The 20,903-nt window shown below is 47.4% G+C and overlaps 2 protein-coding genes across 2 annotated transcripts; both read left to right on the top strand.

The window, feature by feature from the left end:
• Positions 1 to 7,649: 7,649 nt before the first annotated feature.
• On the top strand, positions 7,650 to 9,507 carry LOC123071507 (pentatricopeptide repeat-containing protein At2g36240-like). Its single transcript, XM_044495084.1, has one exon. It carries the CDS (start codon positions 7,681 to 7,683, stop codon positions 9,145 to 9,147), a length of 1,467 nt encoding a protein of 488 aa, XP_044351019.1. The 5' UTR covers positions 7,650 to 7,680; the 3' UTR covers positions 9,148 to 9,507.
• On the top strand, positions 9,161 to 14,727 carry LOC123071506 (probable LRR receptor-like serine/threonine-protein kinase At4g36180). The gene is made up of 2 exons (XM_044495083.1): positions 9,161 to 9,368; positions 9,784 to 14,727. The coding sequence occupies exon 2, from the start codon at positions 12,205 to 12,207 to the stop codon at positions 14,455 to 14,457; it is 2,253 nt and encodes a 750-aa protein (XP_044351018.1). The 5' UTR covers positions 9,161 to 9,368; positions 9,784 to 12,204; the 3' UTR covers positions 14,458 to 14,727.
• The last annotated feature ends 6,176 nt before the right edge of the window (positions 14,728 to 20,903 follow it).

The following is a 20,903-nucleotide window of genomic DNA, read 5'->3' as shown; positions in this document are numbered from 1 at the left end:
TCCCGTATGGCCCAATAAGGCCCAAAACTTCTCCCCGGCGAATTCCCGTAACTCTCCGGTACTTCGAAAAATACCCGAATCACTCGGAACCTTTCCGAACTCCGAATATAGTCGTCCAATATATCGATCTTTACGTCTCGACCATTTCGAGACTCCTCGTCATGTCCCCGATCTCATCCGGGACTCCGAACTCTTTCGGTACATCAAAACTCATAAACTCATAATGTAACTGTCATCGAAACCTTAAGCGTGCGGACCCTACGGGTTCGAGAACTATGTAGACATGACCTAGAACTATTCTTGGTCAATAACCAATAGCGGAACCTGGATGCCCATATTGGCTCCTACATATTCTATGAAGATCTTTATCAGTCAAACCGCATAACAACATACTTTGTTCCCTTTGTCATCGGTATGTTACTTGCCCGAGATTCGATCGTCGGTATCCAATACCTAGTTCAATCTCGTTACCGGCAAGTCTCTTTAATCGTTACGTAATGCATCATTCCGTAACTAACTCATTAGCTACATTGCTTGCAAGGCTTATAGTGATGTGCATTACCGAGAGGGCCCAGAGATACCTCTCCGACAATCGGAGTGACAAAACCTAATCTCGAAATATGCCAACCCAACATGTACCTTCGAAGACACCTGTAGTACTCCTTTATAATCACCCAGTTACGTTGTGACGTTTGGTAGCACCCAAAGTGTTTCTCCGGTAAACGGGAGTTGCATAATCTCATAGTTACAGGAACATGTATAAGTCATGAAGAAAGCAATAGCAACATACTAAACGATCAAGTGCTAGGCTAACGGAATGGGTCATGTCAATCACATCATTCTCCTAATGATGTGATCTCATTAATCAAATGACAACACATGTCTATGGTTAGGAAACATAACCATCTTTGATTAATGAGCTAGTCAAGTAGAGGCATACTAGTGACTATATGTTTGTCTATGTATTCACACATGTATCATGTTTCTGGTTAATACAATTCTAGCATGAATAATAAACATTTATCATGAAATAAGGAAATAAATAATAACTTTATTATTGCCTCTAGGGCATATTTCCTTCAACATCTTCACTTGTCGTTCCCAATCTGTGAAGAAGACGAATCCGACTGATGAGAGGACGCACGTGATTCAAATGTGCGGGGGTTTAGGGATTCAGATGAGGGTTAGGAGCACTTTTCCTCCTATGACGCTTCCCGAGTCGGTTAGGGGATGGCAGTCGACCTGGTTCTACTGCCAACATATTCCGATCCCCTGTCAGTCGACCGGTCTTCCTCCCATCACCCTAGATCGAGTCCAACAACCTTCTTCACTAATCGTGTCTGCAGCAGAGAAAGTAGAGGTGAACATGCTAGTCGAGCGGGTAGTCCAGTTGGTCCGTGAGGGCGTGACTGGCATGGATTTATTGGAAGTGTTTCTCAGTCAACGCATCCAACCACTCCAAGCTCGTGACCATTCAATGTGGATGCATTCGGGCTTCAATGACACTGCTTGGGTCCACCCAGAGGAGGTCACCAATGAGAAGGTGGCCCAGTGGCTGAAGGGCATTACTGGAAACAAAGACAATCCTAGGGGGTCCAGGAGAGTCAACCCATTCGACGCCGAAAATCAGCCGGATAAGGTCAGATCCTTATTACCGAGTGTCTTTTCAATCTGACTTGCAACCATCTTTGAATCTAACTGATGTTTGTTTAACTTCTTGCCTTGCAGATTTATACTGAGATGTACTCGATGCCGAACGGGGAGCAAGCCCAAGAGGGAGCGGAGAGCGCGGACGAGAGTGCCGACTGGCAATCCCCCGACGATGATGATGAGGAAGAGAGTGATGAGTCGGACCATGAAGAAGAGGTCGACTCACCACCCCGCACAGAGCACCGATCCAAGCTGTCTCACGATCCTGCAGGTGGGCGCAACAAGGCAGCACCTCCAACTACACAAGTGCACAAACACACTTGGACTTCAACTCCGGAGCCGTCTGAAAAGGTCGCCAAGCAGCCCAAGGTTGTCCCTTCAAAGCCTCGGAAGACATTCCCCAGGATCAAGATGGACGTTCCCATCGCTTCTGCGTAAATGTTCTATCTTTATATATTTTACTGTCGACTCATACTTCTGCTTTGGCCGAGTGAGTTTTGAATCTTTCAGTGATGCAACTTCTGGGACCTCCATGAATATTGACAAGCCTCAGGATGATGAAGAAACTGAAGACGCGGCTACTTCCAAAGCGGGTACGATTCTGCAATCTTGTGTTTATTTTGTCGGTTGGACCGTCGGTCGACTAAAATTTATATGGTTGAATTTTGTGAAGCCCCACAAGACATCATTGAACTTCCATACGACAATGAAGAAGCGCCTCAGAAGAATACGGGAAGGAGGGGTAGGACTTCAAGCAGGAGAACATCTGCCAACCAGGTGCATCAGTCGACATCAGCACCGGAAACAGTGGTCCGGCGATCCGGAGATCCGATTCGGGCCTCTGTTTCTTTTGCCATCTTGTGTCGACTGACCGTCCTTCGGCGTCGATTGCTCATGTCCCTGCTTTGTCTGTGCAGCTCTATGCCTCAGATCCTGTGATTGCTTCGACTGCACTACCGACACCGTTCTTTGCTGCTCATCGTACCCCAGATGACCCGGTGGGTGCTGCCAAGGAAGCCATACTCCGAGCAGACCTTATGATGGAGCAGATGAAGGTGGTGCACGAGGCCAGCCAGGCTGCCTATAATGCCAACTCTGCTCTGCACATTAATGTCAAGGTCAGTTAATTTCTGACTGATCTTCCAGTTTGATTTTTGCCCTGCTACAATATGGTAGTTGTAAGCTGTTGATTCATTATGCGTAAGATGTCCCTGGATGAGTGTTTTGGAACCTTTTATGTGCATCTATCATGAGTCTGCACTTTACATCCAATCACCCATTGGGTGTTTTAACTTTTTGCTGAATTGTTCTTCCACTTGAGTCGACTAAGTAAAGTCGAGTGTATCTCTGAACCAATGGGGGCACGCAAAATGCACCCACTGGGTGTAATCCACGAGACCGCCGTCGGATGTTTGATTTGGCGGGGGTCTTTGTCGGGTGTCTCTTCATTATTCTTTCACTCGGCGGAATAGATTGAACCGAGTTGGATCCAATCCAGTGGGGGCACGTAGAGTGCACCCACTTGGTGTAGTCCCCAACACCGCGGTCGACTGCGGGCAGTCGGCGAGGGTCTGAGAATGTCTCTTTTTTTATATGCATACTCGCGCTGGGCAGACCATGTCGAGCGGTAAACCGGACCAGTGGGGGCACGCCAAGTGCACCCACTGGGTGTAGTCCCCGAGACTACTGTTGAATGTTTGATTCGGCAGTAGTCATAGAACACTTTTTGTTGTGATTAACTTTTTTTCTGTCGACTGACGTGTCTTATTTGCTGACCGCAGAAATCTTGTGAACTCGGGGCCCAATTTGCTGAGTTGGAGAAGAAACAGATCAGCCTCAACCTTGACCTGGAGCTGGCCAAGAAGAATCTTCAGAAGGCCAAGGATGATGCTGCTGCTATGGGAGGTAATAACTAGCCGACTGTCCACCTTATAGTTTTCTCTTTTAGTCTTTTGAACCGAGTGACTTCACTCGAACAGATGTGCGTAAACCGTCAACTCCAAGCTCGTCTGAAGAATGTTATTTCTTTAGTCAAAATGAAGCAGGCTCTGGAGCAGAAGGACCTTGACCTTGCCGCAGCACAGAGAGAGGCGCGAGAGAAAACAGAACTTGCTGACAAGAAGCTGGCTTCAGTCAGCAAGTTAGAAGAGGAAAACGCCAAGCTGAAGACTGCTGTTAGTGAAGCCAACAAAGAAGTTGTGAAGCTGAAGAAGGACAAGGAGACCCTGTTTGATAAGGTTGGAGATCTCACTCAAAAGAAGGGCGAACTGGAGGCTTATCTGGGAAGACTCGCTGAGAAGCTGCTCCTGAAGCTTGAAGGTACTTTCTCTTGTTCGACTGATTTGCAACCGTCGACTCATCATAAAGCTGTCGACTCACCATTTTTCCAGGTGTGCAGAATTCTGTCAAGACTTCGAGGTAGAGACTGGGCGGGTCGATACGGATCTAGACCCCATAAACTCTCCCGTCAAGGACGACGTTGCGATGAACATGCCGCGATTGGAGTCTCGTCTTGACAGTGTTGTGGATTACCTTGCCCGTCTGAAAGTGGCGGTGTCACGGATCGACGCAGAGCTCTGGCCCCGAGTGGAGTTCCAAAATGATCTCGAGTCCCTGATGACTCGACTCAACAAAATCCCTGGTCGAGTGCAAGAGTGGAAGAAGTTGTCTGCTCGCTGTGGCGCTGATGTGGCTCTGTCCTTGATCCGAGTCCATTGCAAGGAAGTCAAAGAAGACAAGTTGGCGGCTCTCAAGGTTGCCAACACCAAGAAGCTCCAATTCCAATCCTTCATGGAGACCTTCATTGACGCTGCCACTCGCATTGCAGACGGCATCGACATTGACAGCTTCGTCGGGCTAGCAAGCCCACCTCCTGCCGAGTGAACAAACTTTGATTGTTTGCTAGTACTTGCTAGTAATTGGTTTCAGATTTGATTGTTTGGTAGCTAAGGCTATTTGGAGTGAAATCAGTTAGTCATAATTCTGAATCTGTTGTACCTTGTTTTTTGGTTAGTAACTGTAGACTTGCTGTTTTGAGCTCCTCTTGTGCCGCCATTTTGTGGAGTTCCTGGATAAATGTGGGAATGCTATATTGTGTTTAGCTCTCAACAAATGGATCATTGAATGTCAATCAATGGGTCAGTAACCATGAATCTGGTAAATAAAAACTGAAGCGTAATATGTCGAATTTGCTGGTTTGCTCATCAAATTGAAGGCCGTGTGTTAATTGTGCAGATGAAGGCGCTCACCATACTGGTAGGTTGCGAGCTCTCGATTCTGATTACTGATTCCGGGAGAGGCTCTGATGAGCATAGCATCTGAAACGACTGCTGATTGCAATGTCCCCGTTGCCTCCGGCGTGAGAGAAGAAGATACACCGTAGGAGGAACAAAGTGAGATGGAAACTTTTCTGCGGTTTTTCTTTTCAATAGTGTTCAACGGGCCACGGAGCATAGAGCAGCCGGATCGATATCTGCTGCTGGGTTCAGCCCATTTCTGCCACACCTCATATACTGCTCTCAGTGTACAGAGTCTCCTTCCCTTTTACTTTTTTATGCCTGTAGTCTCTAGGTATTATAGTCCCCTTGTCTTCACGAGTTTTCGTGTTATACTACATCGAGGTTGTACACATAGGAAAAACTGCATATGTATCCACTTCTTGCATTCAGTTGATGAGAATACATGCCTGACAGGATGAGTAATCATGAAATGTTCAGAGAACACTAATTATATAAGATAATTTTGCAGGTCTCAACGGAATGCTGGAAGCCTCTTCACATGATGTTGAAGGCGATCGGATATGTCCCTTTCAAAAGATTTATGTTTGGATTGGTAAGGTCGACAAGGTTAGTGATCCTGTTTAAGCACTTTGAGAAACGGTCGAGATGTCTGAAGAATTTAAACGGTATGCAAATTATTTTGTTCTTGTGCTGATATTGTACCCCAATAATCAGTCACTCTCATTATATTGCATAGACCTTGACTATTAGGGGAAGTAAGAAGTTGTTGTGTACTTATGATACTGTCATGAACATATTTTTTATTTCTATATGCCATTTTAGTAACATTATTTTACTCACAGTATTTCTCAAACATATCAGTTGGTTTCTTTAATGACAGTAGGCACACTATTGTCATTGTATTTCAAATTGGGTAGGATCGGCACTCCATGACCCGGAGCGAGAGAGCAAGGGGTCCTCTCCGGTGATATGTGTGTGTTGCATCGACGTCCGATGGTTTCTCATGGAGGCATGGTCTTTCTTCTAGTCAGTAGTCTCAGCCTCTCAGGTGTGCGTGATGGAGTGTGGGCACTCTTGTAATCTTTGATCTTTTTAACGAGTTTTCCTTATCACTTTGTATCAGTTTGGACATGTTGCTCTGTATATAAAGCGGGACGAAAACCTTTTTGGTATTTAAAATTGGGTGATTAGAGCAAACTAACCAACAGACGCCCGCGTCGCCTCGGGGCCGGCCTGTTCTTGGAGCTGCGGGGTGGCGGCCCGAGTCTGTTGCTCTTGTGGATGCTCACAATGAAATTTTTTAAGTGTGTAATGATTTTTCAAGGGAACTGATAGGCGCCGGCGCACCGGCTAAACTTTCGGCCGGTCAATGCGTGGCCGTCCGATTTAACTGCGTGTAGCCGTCAGATCACGGCCTCGAATCGTTTTTCTATAAAATAATCGCATCCAACAAAAAGCAGAGGGAAACACGAAAAAAGCAGTGGTCGCCGCCAACACTCGCCGTGGATGACCTAGGCAACAACCCTCGAAGCATCGCCGCCGCAGGTCCCTCGCCGCCGGTCGCCACCCTCGCCACCGGTCACCGCCATCGCCGCTGGTCGCCGCCCTCCCCGCTGGTCGCCGCATGTGTTTCTCGTCGGCACGCATGCAACAGAGTGCACGCCCCGCAACACCCGTCGTCGAGCTTGTGTTGTACCTCGCCCTCGATTTATTGGACGCAGCAAAAATTGCTGCCTGTCATAGCAAAACAGCATGATGGTTCCAACAAAAATCAAAAAATGTTAGTAGCAAAATTGGGAAATTTAGGCGTTCCAACAAACCAAGAAATGGTGGTAGCAAAAATTGGGTACTGTTCCAGCAAATAAAAACACAGGTGGTAGCAAAAATGCAAAACTGAGCCTTGGTTCCAGCAAAATCAAAAAGGGGATGGTAGCAAAAATTGACACTGGTTGTAGCAAAGCACAAAACGGTGGTAGCAAAAATGCAAAAAATGATGCATTGGTTCCAGCACCGGGAACGCTGGTTCCAGCTTCCAGTGATGCCCGCTGTAGCACCACCAATGCCGGTTGCAGCATCTCGCCCCCCATTGTCGCCAGTAGAGGTTCCCTCCGCCTCAAGTATCTACTCTCGCCGTCCCGGTCGCTCGTCGGTCGTTGCTGTGGTGGTTGCAACACCGGATTCTCCTTCATGTTGCTTCAACCATGGCCGCTTGCCGCAACTGAGAAACTTTGCAGCTCCCCGGAATTGAGGTTGCAACTCCCTGCGGGTGCGGTTGCAGCTTCTTGCTAGATGGACGCAATATCCGGTTAATTTCGTTGTGCACCAGGTGGATTTGAGGGAGGCGCCAGTGGCAAGGGCAACGGTGGTGGTCGTTGTCTGCTGGATGGAAATGACGGAGATGAGAAGACGATGGGGATGAGAACGAGTGAAAAGGGCTGGAGAGAAAGAGATAAGGTCAAGGCAGAAAAAGCGGTCGAGCGGGTCCACAACACGTGTGGCGTGCGGGACGGACTTCACGTGCACAGGAAACAGGCAGGGGCCACAGCCAGCGTGGCACGAGCCGGCTGAAAGTTCGGCCGGCGCGCCGAACGCAAGCATTTACCATTTTTCAATGGGGAAATTTGAATAGTAGTCGTACTATATTCTGGGCTTCGCCAGTGGAAATCGAATCATGTAGCCCATGGGCTAAGCCCATCTCACTGTCCCGGCCACACACACACTCCTCTCCTCTCCTCTGATTTGTCTCAAAAAAAAAAAAAACACTCCTCCCCTTCCCCTCCCGTGGCCGGCGATGGCCGCTTCCCGCCGCCTGGCGCGGAAGCTCCCCTCCATCATCTCCAAGCACCAGCGCCTCATCTCGCCGGAGATCGAAACCCTAGAGGAGACCCCCGAAATCTCCACCTCGCCCGCCTCCATCCCCCTCGACCCCTCCCTGCCGCTACTCCCGCTCGCCGTCTCCCACCTCTCGCCGCCGAGCCCCCTCCCGGCTCTCCCCTCGGCGCACGCCTCCTCCCCGGAGGCGCTCCTCCGCCTCCTGCGCCGCGCGCGGCACCACCCGCGCCTGGCGCCGCTCGACCTCCACCTCCTCCTCGCGGCCGCCGACTCCTCCTCGGCCTTCCGCCCCGACCACCGGCTCACGAGCCTCCTCGCCGCGCGCCTCCCCTCGCTGCGGCGCCTCCTCCAGCTCGTCCTCTCGCGCCCCTGCCCCTGCGCCGACGACTCCATCTTCGCATGCCCCGACCTCCTCCCGACCTTCCGCAAGGCCATCCTCGCCTTCGCCACCTCCGGCGACATCCCCGCGGCTTCCGAAGCCCTCGCGTCCCTCCGGCGCGCCGCGGACTCGCCCCTCCCCGCCGAGTTCTACAACATCATCCTCCACGCCCTCGCCCGTGTCCACCGCCATGACGACGCCATCCGCTTCTACAGCGAGATGACCAGCGTCCACAGCGTCGCACCGGATGCCTACACCTTCAACATACTCATCAACAGTTCCTGCCGCGTCGAAGGCGTCGATGCCGCCATGCGGTGGTTTGAGGAGATGCGGCGCCGGAGCTGTGCGCCGACTGGTGTGAGCTTCAATACTCTTATGCGCGGGTTCTTCAGAGAAGGAAGGCACAAGGAAGGTCTTAAGGTTGCTCATGAGATGCTGCAGCTTGGGGTCGGGCTGTCCGTTGCTTCCATGGAGATTTTGATCGGTGGGCTGTGCCGTGGAGGCGAGGCTTCGAAGGCAGCAGAGTTATTTGCCGAGTTTTTGGTGGATGCGGTGGCGCAGGAAGGGTTTGATTGCTTGGATCTGGTTGAATCGCTGTGCCATGTTGGAAGGGTGGACAAAGCAGTGGAAGTGGTGGAGTTGGTATTGGAGAGGAACAGGGCATCCTGCTTGAGTGTCCCTGCTGGCGTAACGTTTCTGGATTGCTTGGTGAAGGCGGGGAGGCTGGATGATGTGTGCCGGTTGATGGGAAGGATGGTTCGGGAGGGGATTGTACCAGATACCATATCTTGTAACTGTATCTTGGAGGCACTTTGTGAAGCTGGACGGACTTCTGATGCAAACAAGCTGAGGATTCTGGCTAAGGAGAAGGGTTTTCAGGCTGATGGTGTGACCTATAGCATGCTGGTGCAGGGGTTTGGTAGGCAGGGAAGGGTGTCGGAAGGCGAGGCTGTGTTGGATGAAATGCTTGATTTAGGGTTTATACCTAACATTGTGGCTTACAATAGGCTTCTTGATAGCTTACACGTGCGGAGATCTTTGCAATAACAAGTGAACTCCTCTAGGCATGTGTATGCTCCAAACATTTGTTGGCCACATGGAAGCATCAAACTGCAAGATGTCAGAGAGTTGGAGCTTAGAATTCATGTGCAAAGACTTTTGGAGGAACATAAAACAAAACAAGGGATAGTCAGATAGATGGCAGTTGAGACGAGCGGTGGTCATAATTGCACTGACAGAAGTTGCGAAATTCCAATGATTCGAACGAGGTATTGTTTTGATTATGCCCTTTAGTTCGAATATTAGTCTCGATTTTGTTGTCTGCACACATTGTTGCTTCTTAGTTAAAGCACCATTAGTCATTGTCTTGGACTCATGGTATCTGTAAATAGTTACGCGATTCACTGATTTGTTCGTCCTCCTACGGGATCTATATTTACTTTGTTCGTCAAGGATGCAATCAGCCAACTCGCCAAGCCTGCATATAGCTATACCATTTTTTGGAATAGATATATAACTATATTTAAAGTCAACTTAGTGGTTGTTTGGATTGGAAGAAATTAAGCTGGGTTATCAGAAAACAGGTTTTAGGAGAGATTTTAGGAAAATGCATTTTAGTTAGTTTTTTATTAGAACTAGTTTGTACAATTCTTTGTTTGGACTAAAAATGCTTCTACAAAATAGCGTTTGGGAAATCCAATGAACAGCGCACATGGGTATTGACTGCACGCACCCAAGCAAGAACATGAAGCCATGGCCTTCCTCCTCCCCAAGCTCAACACGTGCATCTAGCAAATCACCCCTGCATCTGTTATTCTGCTTGAGGCATTTGTGATATGTTCGAGAAACACCAAGATAATTTGCCGGGCCTGACCAGAATGCTAGAAGATAAGCCTCTCAGCTGGTTGCAGAACGTGATTGGATATTTCCCTTCCATCAACAGATTTATGTTTGGATTTGGAACGTTGACAAGGTTAGTCATCCTGGTTTAAATACTATGAGAAATGGCTGACACGCCGGGGACCTAACAAGCTAAAATTGCACTCACCATCAATTTGTGCTTCTGCTGATCTTGTTCCCCAATAATCAGTTACTATTGGCCATCTACTTCATTATATTTCATGGACGCTGACCAGGAGAATTTGTAGTAATATGAGCTAAGTACCTTTTTTATAAACTTCATCTTATGAATATGTAAAGTGGCAGTACTCGCAGTGTTTCGCAAATATATCAGTTGATTGCAGTAGTGACAGTACCCACAGTCCCACATTGTTATTGAATTACCCTTCCAGATTGGCTGGCTGAAATAGACTATCTAGAGAAATACTCCCTCCGTCTCATAATGTAAGCCATTTTTTTAGTGTCAAAAAACGTCCTACATTACAACAACAACAGCAACATGCTGCAAGCCTTTAGTCCCAAACAAGTTGGGGTAGGCTAGAGGTGAAACCCATAAGAGTTATCTAGAGAAATATATGAACCATGATAAAAGTTTTCTTGGTAACAATACTGAATAAAATCTGCCATATACAACACCCATTTACCAGTTGCTACTCATTTGCTGCCATGATATAGTGCTTATTCATGTCACCCTGCACAACATATATTCCCATTCTAATAAAAGCGAAAAAACCCAGATAATCAAGGATTTCGAAACTGAAACAAGTGAACTCGTTGCAAAAGTGTACTAGTAAGTATACTGCAGGCTCCGTCCGTTAGGGTGGCCAAATGTATTGGAAGGGAGCTTGTGAAGTTTGGAGGTAAAAGGAGGCGAGTAAGTTGGGATACAGAATCATTACTAGTTTCTTTGACATCATTTTCGGATTTGCTAATTCTCATGAGAATTGTCTCATCTAACTCCTATGCCATTTGATTTTATGCGGAGATTCATGCAGTTTTTTTTCTTTTTATTTTTCCATGCTAATGTCACTTAGATGAGACTTAGTGAACTCTCGTCTAGATGAGAGCTAGCCACACCCATTATTTTCCGCACATTAAATTCATAGTAGAGTAATCTCGTGCTAAGATGCAAATCACTGGTTTGAATCTGATAGGATACTTTCTTACTAAATTGATTCACTTTTTTTTCTTTGTTTTTGTAACTTTCTCTATATTTTTTAGAGAATTTTATGACTTAGTGCCGGATGCATGCATTTTTGGTCTGAACACTAAATGAAGCACGAACTAGAAATATATATTCTAAAATGTATTTTTAGCTAATTTTCTCTCTTTATGCTTTCTTCCGGGCTTAGATTCCTGCCATTGAGGCCTCAATTGCTCCTCTGGGAGCATGCTTCTAAACCATGAATGTTGGCTTGGTAGCTTATTATCTTCAGCATATTAGATATCGATTAAATGTTTCAGGTGATACATTCCTGTATCAGAGTTGAAATGTTTTTTGGATAACGACACATGCATACATCTTGCCATTTGTAATCTACAAAATATATAAAGTGAAAGTACTCACAGTGCTAATCAACATATCAGTTGGTTTTGGTAACTACAGTACCCAAAGTCTTCAGCATCTAAATCATGAATATCGGGTTGGTAGCTTATGTTCTTCAACATATTAGTTTTTTTGTGACAAAGAGCATATTAGATATCAACCAGGGTGATAGTGATACATTTCACTATTAGAGTTGACACCCTGGTAATTATATTTGGCAAATGTGCTTCCGTTTTATTTGCCTATGTTTCTCTTCTTTTTGTGTGCCTTTTTTTGTGGGCGCAAGCCTCTGCTGTTGAAGCCTGAACTGCTGCTCTAGGAGGCAGGACCAAGGTTCTATGTGTTCAGCATTGGTAGCGTATTGTCTATTTGTCTTCAGCATGTTAGATATCAACAATATATCGGGTGATATGGTCAAGTACTGGAGTTGATTAAGCATATTGTGCCATGACTTCCAAGTGTCACCCTGATAACGACATATTTCTTATTCTTATTATGGGCAGCCCTCTATAATGGACTACTAAGACTAGCATGTAGTGCTTGCCCTTAATGTAAGCTACAATACTCCACCAGACCACCCTGTTAGGAACGGCCGGCCGGCCGGCTGGCTCATCCAGAGACATATCCTCCGCAGCAAGCGAAGCTTCTACCAAGCCATCATGAAGCATCTCCATTCTGTATGCTTTCTCTTACTCTCTTACACTTGTCTCCTATTATACGTCGCCGCGCCGGCGAGTGCCAACATCCGGGGTGAAGCTGAAGCACTTGTGAAGTGGAAGGCTAGCTTGGTCGATGCCGATGGGTCCCTTAGTACATGGTCGATGGCCAACTCCACAAGCCTTTGCAACTGGTGGCACGTCACTTGTGACTTGGCTGGGCACATCAGGCAGCTCATGCTTATCGAGACAAGTCTGAATGGCACACTTGATGACTTCGACTTCCCCGCCTTTCCCCACATGGAGAAACTCATCCTGTACGACGTTGGTCTATATGGCACAATTCCAGCGGGGATTGGCAACCTCACGAGTTTGGTTGTGTTGGACCTCAGCAGAAACCCATATTTGAGAGGCGCCATTCCTCGCAGCATTGGCCAGCTGATGCACCTTGGTTTACTGCGATTGAGATATTTGAAGCTTGATAGCACGCTACCTGAAGAGATTGGTAACCTGACGAGCTTGGACGAGCTCGATCTGTACTCAGTTACTTTGACAGGGTCAATCCCACCAACAATTGGGTTGCTCGTGAAGCTCCGGAAGCTTATCCTGCGAAACAATAAGCTGACAGGGAGAATCCCGCTGGAGATTGGAAACATGACAGAACTGCAGTCCATAGAGCTGGATGATAACCATTTGGAAGGGCAGCTGCCAGGTACCATCATTCATCTGAGAAAACTCAGGTATTTGTATCTGTCAGAAAACCAACTTGGAGGCCACATCTTCCCGGAGCTTGGGAATAGCAGTCTCCTGGATGAGGTCGAGATTGCAAATAATAACTTCTTTGGGGTGTTCCCGTCATCCATTTGCGCAGGAGGTGCACTGAAATTTCTCATTGCTGGATATAATGGATTTACCGGCATTCACCGTCAGACCTTTAAAAACTGCACATCCTTGCACAGTGTTGACTTCACGGCAAACAACATTGTTGCAGAGTTAAGGGACTGTTTTCATGAGCATCTTGGACAGCTTCAGGCAATGGATTTCAGTGAAAACCAGTTCTATGGCACGGTTCTGACAGATTGGGGCGAGGTATTCCTTTGTAATTATACCCTTTTAGACTTCCTAGACCTATCAAATAATTCCTTGCATGGAGGTCTCTCCCAGTGTTTCTGGGACATGGCAAGCTTGATGTTCATGGATCTATCGAGCAACTCCTTCAGTGGCGTGGTTCCATTCTCGAGGACATGTAGTGTTGATCTGAACTATCTACACCTAGCCAATAACCATTTCATAGGAGCCTTCCCGTTTGGTCTTAAGAAATGTAAAAACCTGATCACTCTAGATCTTGGAGGCAATAATTTCTCAGGTACGATACCATCTTGGATAAGCAAGAACTTACCTGGACTCAAGTTTCTTCGTCTGTCATCCAACACATTCGAAGGTGTCATACCTCTTCAGGTATTACACTTTCACAAACTCCAATTGTTGGACTTGTCAAAAAACAAGCTCACAGGACCCGTTCCAGATGATTTTTCAAATTTTACTGGCATGGCACATGAACAGGAACAAATTGACTATGTATATACTGGCTACGGCGTGCATGCACAGCAAATCCAAATAGTTTGGAAGAATGTAGATCATGTTTACGTTATGGTGATAGCAGGCATGGCCGGTATCGACTTATCTGGGAACTTTCTTTCACAAGAGATCCCACATGGGCTCACAACGCTTCTTGGAATCAGGTACCTGAACTTATCAGGAAATCATTTGTCAGGTCGTATTCCCAAAGACATTGGCAATCTGGTACTGCTGGAATCCTTGGACCTTTCTCGGAACCAACTATCAGGGGAAATTCCTCCAAGCTTTGCAGATTTGAAGACCATAAGCGTCCTGAACCTCTCGAGCAACAGTTTATCAGGGAGGATACCTACGGGCAATCAGTTGCAGACACTCGTAGATCCTTCAATATACAGCAATAATCCTGGGCTGTGCGGGTTTCCGTTGGAAGACTGTGTAAACTCGTCGACACCTACGCAAACCGAAGAGAGTCAGGCTGAAGATAGAGAGGCATTGTGGTTGTATTGCTTCGTGGCTGCTGGGTTCATCTTTGGGTTCTGGCTGTACTGGGGCATGTTCATGTTCCGCAGCGAGACATGGAGATTTTCGTTCTATCAATATGTGGACAACATGCAAGCCATGGTAACCAAGAAGATATATAGCTGCATGTCGCACTTTCGGGTCAATGGCGCTGAATGATGAAGAGTGTCACGTGGTGCTGAAGTAATGGTGTATCGCGTCCTATATCGAGCATGTCTGTAATATTTCCCTTCCTCTGTTAGTTGGACGTTTTGTTGTAATTTGATGTTACTCAGGTTTTGTGGCGCTGAAACCTACTGGTTTCAGATTTCAGATTTGATTGTTTGGTACCTAAGGCTATTTGGAGTGAAGTGAATGAGTTCTTTGAAATCAGTTACGTAGTCATAATTCTGAATCTGTAGCTTGTTTTTTGGTTAGTAACACTAGGCATGCTGTTTTGAGCACTTCTTGTGCAGCCATTTTGTGGAGTTTCTGGAAACATATGAATGTTATCATTTTTAGCTCCCAACACATGGTTCCTTATGAATTTGGTTAAAAAAAACTGAAGCGTAATATTTCAAATTTGCTGGCTGCTCATCAATCTGATCAACCAGAGCGGCATGCACTTATGCAGGCTATTTTTTTTTCAAATAATACAATCTTTTTATGAAATTTCAGAAATATTACGCCATAATTATATTTTTTTAAAATATTACCCAGTCGGCCTACTGCTGACCGATTGGATCTAGTCGGCCTACTGCTGGCTTATTGGCCTCCAGTCGGCCCACTGCCGGTTGATTGGATCCAGTCGGCCCACTGCTGGCCGATTGGCCAAAGTCGGCCCACTGCTGGCCGGTTGGCACCCAGTCTACTTCCTCTAGGCCGATAGGTGCATGCACCCATTTATCTGTTGAATAGGTATTTGAAAAATATTGAAAAGTATTTGGAAAATGTTGACCATGCATGTAAAAATGTTAATCAAGCATTTGAAATAAAATGTTGAACAAGTATTTGAAAAAAAGTTGAACAAGTATTTGAAAAAAATGTTGAACAAATATTTGAAAATTGTTGAATAGGTATTTGGAAAATATTGCAGAAGTATTTTAAAAAAGTTGACAATGTATATAAAAATGTTGAACAAGTATTTGTAAAAATGTTGATCATGTATATAAAAATGTTGAACAAGTATTTGAAAATATGTTGAACAAGTATTTGAAATATATTAAACAAGTATTTAATTTTTTTGAAATGTTTAACATTTGGAAGCTGCCATGGCAATCGCCAGCGCAGCTAACCACCCCATCAGCTTCCAGTTACTGGTTAGAAAAGGGATTGTGACCAACTAGAGGTGACTGAGCCGGTCTTCCCCATTATTTCTTTCTTTTTTCTTTTCTTTCTATATTATTTTTTAAAATACTTGTTCAAAAAAATTTAAATAATTGTTCAAAATTTTCCAAATACTTGTTAAGCATTTTTATATACATGATCAACATTTTTACAAATACTTGTTCAACATTTTTATATACATGATCAATATTTTTTAAATACTTGTTCAATATTTTTTTCAAATACTTGTTCAAGATTTTTTGCAAATGCTTGATTAACATTTTTATATACATGATAATTTTTTTTAAAATACTTGTTCAACATTTTTCAAATACCTATTCAACAGTCAAATATTTGTTCAACATTTTTTTTCAAATGCTTGATTAACATTTTTATATGCATGTTCAACATTTTTTAAAATACTTCTTCAACATTTTTTAAATACCTATTCAACAGATAAATGGGTGCATGCACCTGTCGGCCTAGAGGAAGCAGACTAGGTGCCAATCGGCCAGCAGTGGGCCGACTGGATCCAGTGGGCCGGCAGTGGGCCGACTGGGGGCCAATCGGCCAGCAGTAGGCCGACTGGATCCAATCGGTCAGCAGTAGGCCGACTGGGTAATATTTTAAAAAATATATATAATTATGACGTAATATTTCTGAAATTTAATATAAGAATGTATTATTTTAAAAAAATTAGCCTTATGCAGGCCATCTGCTGTCAGCGTTCCTGCAGATGAAGCACTAGTCGGGTAGAAGCAGCGGTGAAGATAACATCTGAAAATGCTATGATTGTAATAACCCTGTTGGCTCCGGTGAATTGCCATGACATGAGAGAAGATCACAGATGAAGAAAATACAGGAGTAATAAAAGTGGGACGGAACTTTTCTTCAGTTATTTTTTCTATGTCTCAGAAGCGTCTCCATATTCGGGATTACAACTCTGTCAGAATCTGTTTCCTCCTCTGTTTCTGAATGAATATCATCCATAGGCAGCAGGGTGGTTACAGTGATCTGCTGTGATGATGGAAAAGCAACCAGGCATATTTATGTTGCTAGAGAAAATTGTGAACGAACCTGAAAGAAAGAAAAACAGAGAGGATGTATGTTGAATTGTGTGCCTTTAATTTGTTTTCTGTTTCCTTTTTTTGGCTGCGGAAGGTTCCAAGTTGGTAGACTTCTACAGCAGTATTTGAAAATGCAAAACCACCTAAAGTTGAATAATAAATAAACATCTAATTCCGATAGTTAAAATGTATTTTAGAAAGAGAATCAACCTGGGTTGGACGGTAAGGTGAGTACTTCTATGTCATTAAGGCGAAAAATTCTTTCAGTATGAGGGGCTTGAAGCTCAATGACTCTAGTCTTCAGTAGGTAATTTGTGTATGTGCCCATGTGGTGGTGCTGCGAGTGCATGTGTGCGTTTGCGTTCGGGGTTTGAAAATAATATTTTTTGGAAGAGAAAAACCGAATACCATTGCTCCCAACAAGTTCAAATGGATTAACTTTTTTACATAAGTGGAGCCGGTAAGGCAAGTGACCAAAAAGCCTTTTAGCATGGATACCATCATCCTTGGATGCTAGAACATATGGAGGGCTAGGAAATGGAATAATTTTCAATAATGAAGATCCCATCATAGGAAGGTGGTTAAGGAATCTCAGAGAAGATTCACTGTAGCTGCCAATAGAATAAAGATGAAACACCTACTTCGTTTCAAAGCTTGGAGACAAATTGTTTGTAACTTGACCTGTCACGAACTCATCTAGGCGGATCGGATCGAGAGGGGAAAGGGGATGAGACCGAGACTTGGGAGAGAAGCTTCTTTCCATGGGAGGAGGTACAAATTAGGTGAGAATTCAGAGTTATCACTACACACACATCGCATGCCCTGCCTACTGGCCTACAGCTGGCTATATAGCCGCGCTCCACTTGGCAACTTGCCTTACGGGTGGGTCCATGCCACATGGCAGAGGGGGTCCCACCATCACGCGTCCACCGCATCATCTCCTAGTGATGCAGGTGTGACATTCCCCACTCCTTCAGAACGGACGTCGTCTTCAGGTTGTGCTTGCTGGTCCTCGGCGGCGGCCGGTGGTGCGTCCCATGCCGAGGCTTGTGGAAAACGGCGGCGAAGGGTGTCGTAGTCCTCCCACGTCGTCGCCGTCTCGTCGTTGCGCCAGCGCACCTTGACCTGCACCAAGGCGTTGTTGCCACGCTTGACCATGCGCCGCTCCGGGATTTCCACCGGTTCGTCATCGTGGCCGACGAGGTCTGGGGGTCGTGGCAGCTCGGAGAAGACCGGTGTATAGTTGGGGGTGAATGGCTTGAGCTGGGATACGTGGAAGACGGGGTGGATCTTGCTGTCCGCCGGCAACTCCAGTTTGTACGCCAGCTTGCCGACCTTGTCGATCATCGAGAATGGCCCGAAGTACTTGTACGCCAGCTTGGTGCAGGGTCTGTTGGCCACCGACGACTGCGCATAGGGCTGAAGCTTGAGGAGAACACCATCGCCCGCCTCGAAGGAGCGCTCGGTGCGATGCTGATCGGCCTGCTTCTTGAACATGTGCTGGGCACGGAGAATGTGTTCTCGCAGCCGCGCCGTGTGCACGACCCAGTCCCAGGGCTCACCGTCGATCATGGGCATCCTGTTTGTCGTCCCAGAGTGCCATGGCGCCCAGGTTGGGCTCGACGCCGTAGAGAGCTTTGAAGGGGAAGCATTTTATCGAGGAATGGAATGATGAGTTGTACCAGAATTCCGCTGTAGGCAGCCATCGACGCCATTGCCGGGGCGCGTCATGTACGGCGCAACGCAAGTACATTTCCATGCACTGGTTGACGCGTTCGCTTTGGCCATCCGTCTGGGGGTGATATGCGTGGTGAAGAGCAGCTTGGTGCCCGCACTAGCGAAGAGCTCATGCCAGAGAGCGCTGGTGAAGATGTGATCGCGGTCGGAGACGATGGAGCTGGGATGCCGTGCAGCTTGATGACCTGATCCCAGAAGACCTTGGCCACCTGAGGGGCTTTGAATGGGTGGCGAAGCGGAATGAAGTGCGCATATTTGGTTAGTTTGTCCACGACCACCATTATCGAATCGAAGCCCACCGATGATGGCAAGCCCTCCACGAAATCCATGGTGAGGTCGCGCCAGGGAGCTATCGAAACTGGCAAGGGTGCGAGCGTGCCTGCTGGCTTGGATTACTCGTGCTTGGCATGCTGGCAGACTGGGCACTGCCGCACATAGTCGGTGACATCGGTCTTCAAGCCTTCCCAAATGAAGAGTTTCTTGATGCGCTGGTAGGTGGCCGTGGCGCCGGAGTGACCACCGACCGCGCTGTCATGCAGAGCGCTGATGATCTTGGTGTGCAGTGCCGTGTTCTTGCCGATCCACAAGCGCTCCTGCTTGCGGATGAGTCCCTTGTAGAGCTCGTACCTGTCGTCGTCAGGACTGTGGATCGCGAGGCAAGCCAGGCGATCTTGCGCATCGGCGTCCGCGGCGTAGGAATTTGCCACTTCCTGAACCCACGCGGGCTGGCAGATGGAGAGCGCGTCGAGGTTCAGCGTCGTGCCCACGCGAGACAGAGCGTCAGCAGCTCCATTTTTGCTGCCGCGACGGTAGCGGAACTTGAATTGGAGCCCCACTAGCTTGGCCATGGCCTTGTGCTGCAGGTCGGTGGCGAGCTGCTGGTCCTGCACGTTGCATAGGCTTTTGTGATCCGTGATGATGGTGAACGGACCCTGCTGCAAGTATGCCACCACTTATCGTCTGCCATCATGACGACGATGAACTCCTTCTCATATGCCAACAACCTCTGATTGCGCACGCCCAGGGCTTTGCTGAAGAATGCCACCGGGTGCCATTCCTGAGCCAGCACCGCGCCAACGCCAGTGTCGCACGCGTCTGTCTCAATTGCGAACGAGCGTGCGAAGTCTGGGAGCACGAGCACAGGCGCAGTCACCATTGTGCGCTTGAGGAGATCGAACGCCACCTGCGCCTTCTCCGTCCACTCGAAGCCCTTCTTGGTCAGCAAGCTAGTGGGCGGCTTGGCAATGATGACGTAGTGCGCGATGAACTTGTGGTAGTAGCCGGTGAGGCCGAGGAAGCCGCGAAGCTCTGTCGTTGTGGTTGGGGTAGGCCATGCCACTATAGCTTGTGTCTTCTCGGGGTCCGTGGCGACGCCCTCCTTGGAAATGATATGGCCGAGGTAGGAGATGCTGTCTTGGGCGAAAGAGCACTTGGACTCCTTGGCGTACAGCTGGTGCTCTCGGAGCAGGGCGAGGATGAGGCGGAGGTGCTCCTCCAATGTTTCACTGAAGATTAAGATGTCATCCAGAAATATAATCACAAACTTACGCACGTACTTGGCGAAGATTGCATTCATCAGACACTGGAAGGTTGCCGGGGCGTTCGTCAGTCCAAACGGCATGTCCTTGAAGTGAAAGTGGCCATGGTGCATCTTGAATGCCGTCTTCTCCTCGTCGCTTGCGCGCCATGCGTATCTGGTGATAACCAGCGCAGAGATCCAGCTTGGAGAAGAAGGCTGCTCCGGCAAACTCGTCGAGCAATTCGTCCATGATGGGCAGGGGAAATTTGTTCTTGACTGTGGCGTCGTTGAGCCGGCGATAATCGATGCAGAAGCGCCAGGTGCCGTCCTTCTTCTTCACGAGCATAACAGGTGTGATGAAGGGACTCATTCTGTGCTCAATGACGCCCGACTAGAGCATCTCCTGGACCTGACGATCAATCTCGTCTTTCTATAAGGGCGAATAGCGGTACAGTCACGAGTTGGCGGGGCATGCGTTGTCCACCGGGTGATGGCGTGATCATAACGACGATGTGGAGACAAGCCCTTGGGGTGGGCGAACACGTCGGCGAAGTCCGTCAAGACGCTCTGCACACTTGGTGGCACCTTGGTCGCGTGCGGCTCTGGTGCACGGGGCAAGTCCAGGACTGCCATGTACTAAATATCGTTGCCGGCTTGCCACTTGTGCAGTTGCTCGGGCTCGATTTCTTCCATCCTATCACTCTGCTTGGGTCGAACACCTTGCAGGGTGATCATGGCGCCGTGGTGTTCGAAGGTCAGAGTCTTCTCGAGCCACTGGCAGCTCATCGGACTGAACTGCTCCAGCCAGTCCATGCCGAGCACGCCGTCGTAGGCCCCCAGATCCAATTGCCTCATGTCGGTGGTGAACGTGTGTCCCTGAATCCACCAGTTCAACCCTTGAACCATGCTGTTGCAAATCATGTGCTCTCCGTTGGCCACGCGGACCTCCACCGCTGGCACTGGTACAAATGGTGCAT

The sequence above is a fragment of the Triticum aestivum genome, chromosome 3B (genome assembly GCF_018294505.1).
Source record: "Triticum aestivum cultivar Chinese Spring chromosome 3B, IWGSC CS RefSeq v2.1, whole genome shotgun sequence".
Lineage (NCBI taxonomy): Eukaryota > Viridiplantae > Streptophyta > Magnoliopsida > Poales > Poaceae > Triticum > Triticum aestivum.
Note: the sequence above shows the minus strand (reverse complement) of the source record. Positions and strands in the feature narration are given on the sequence as shown.

Excerpts from the sequence above, each read along its gene's own strand:
- LOC123071507 (XM_044495084.1), top strand. The coding sequence starts at position 7,681 with ATGGCCGCTTCCCGCCGCCTGGCGCGGAAGCTCCCCTCCATCATCTCC.
- LOC123071506 (XM_044495083.1), top strand. The coding sequence starts at position 12,205 with ATGAAGCATCTCCATTCTGTATGCTTTCTCTTACTCTCTTACACTTGT.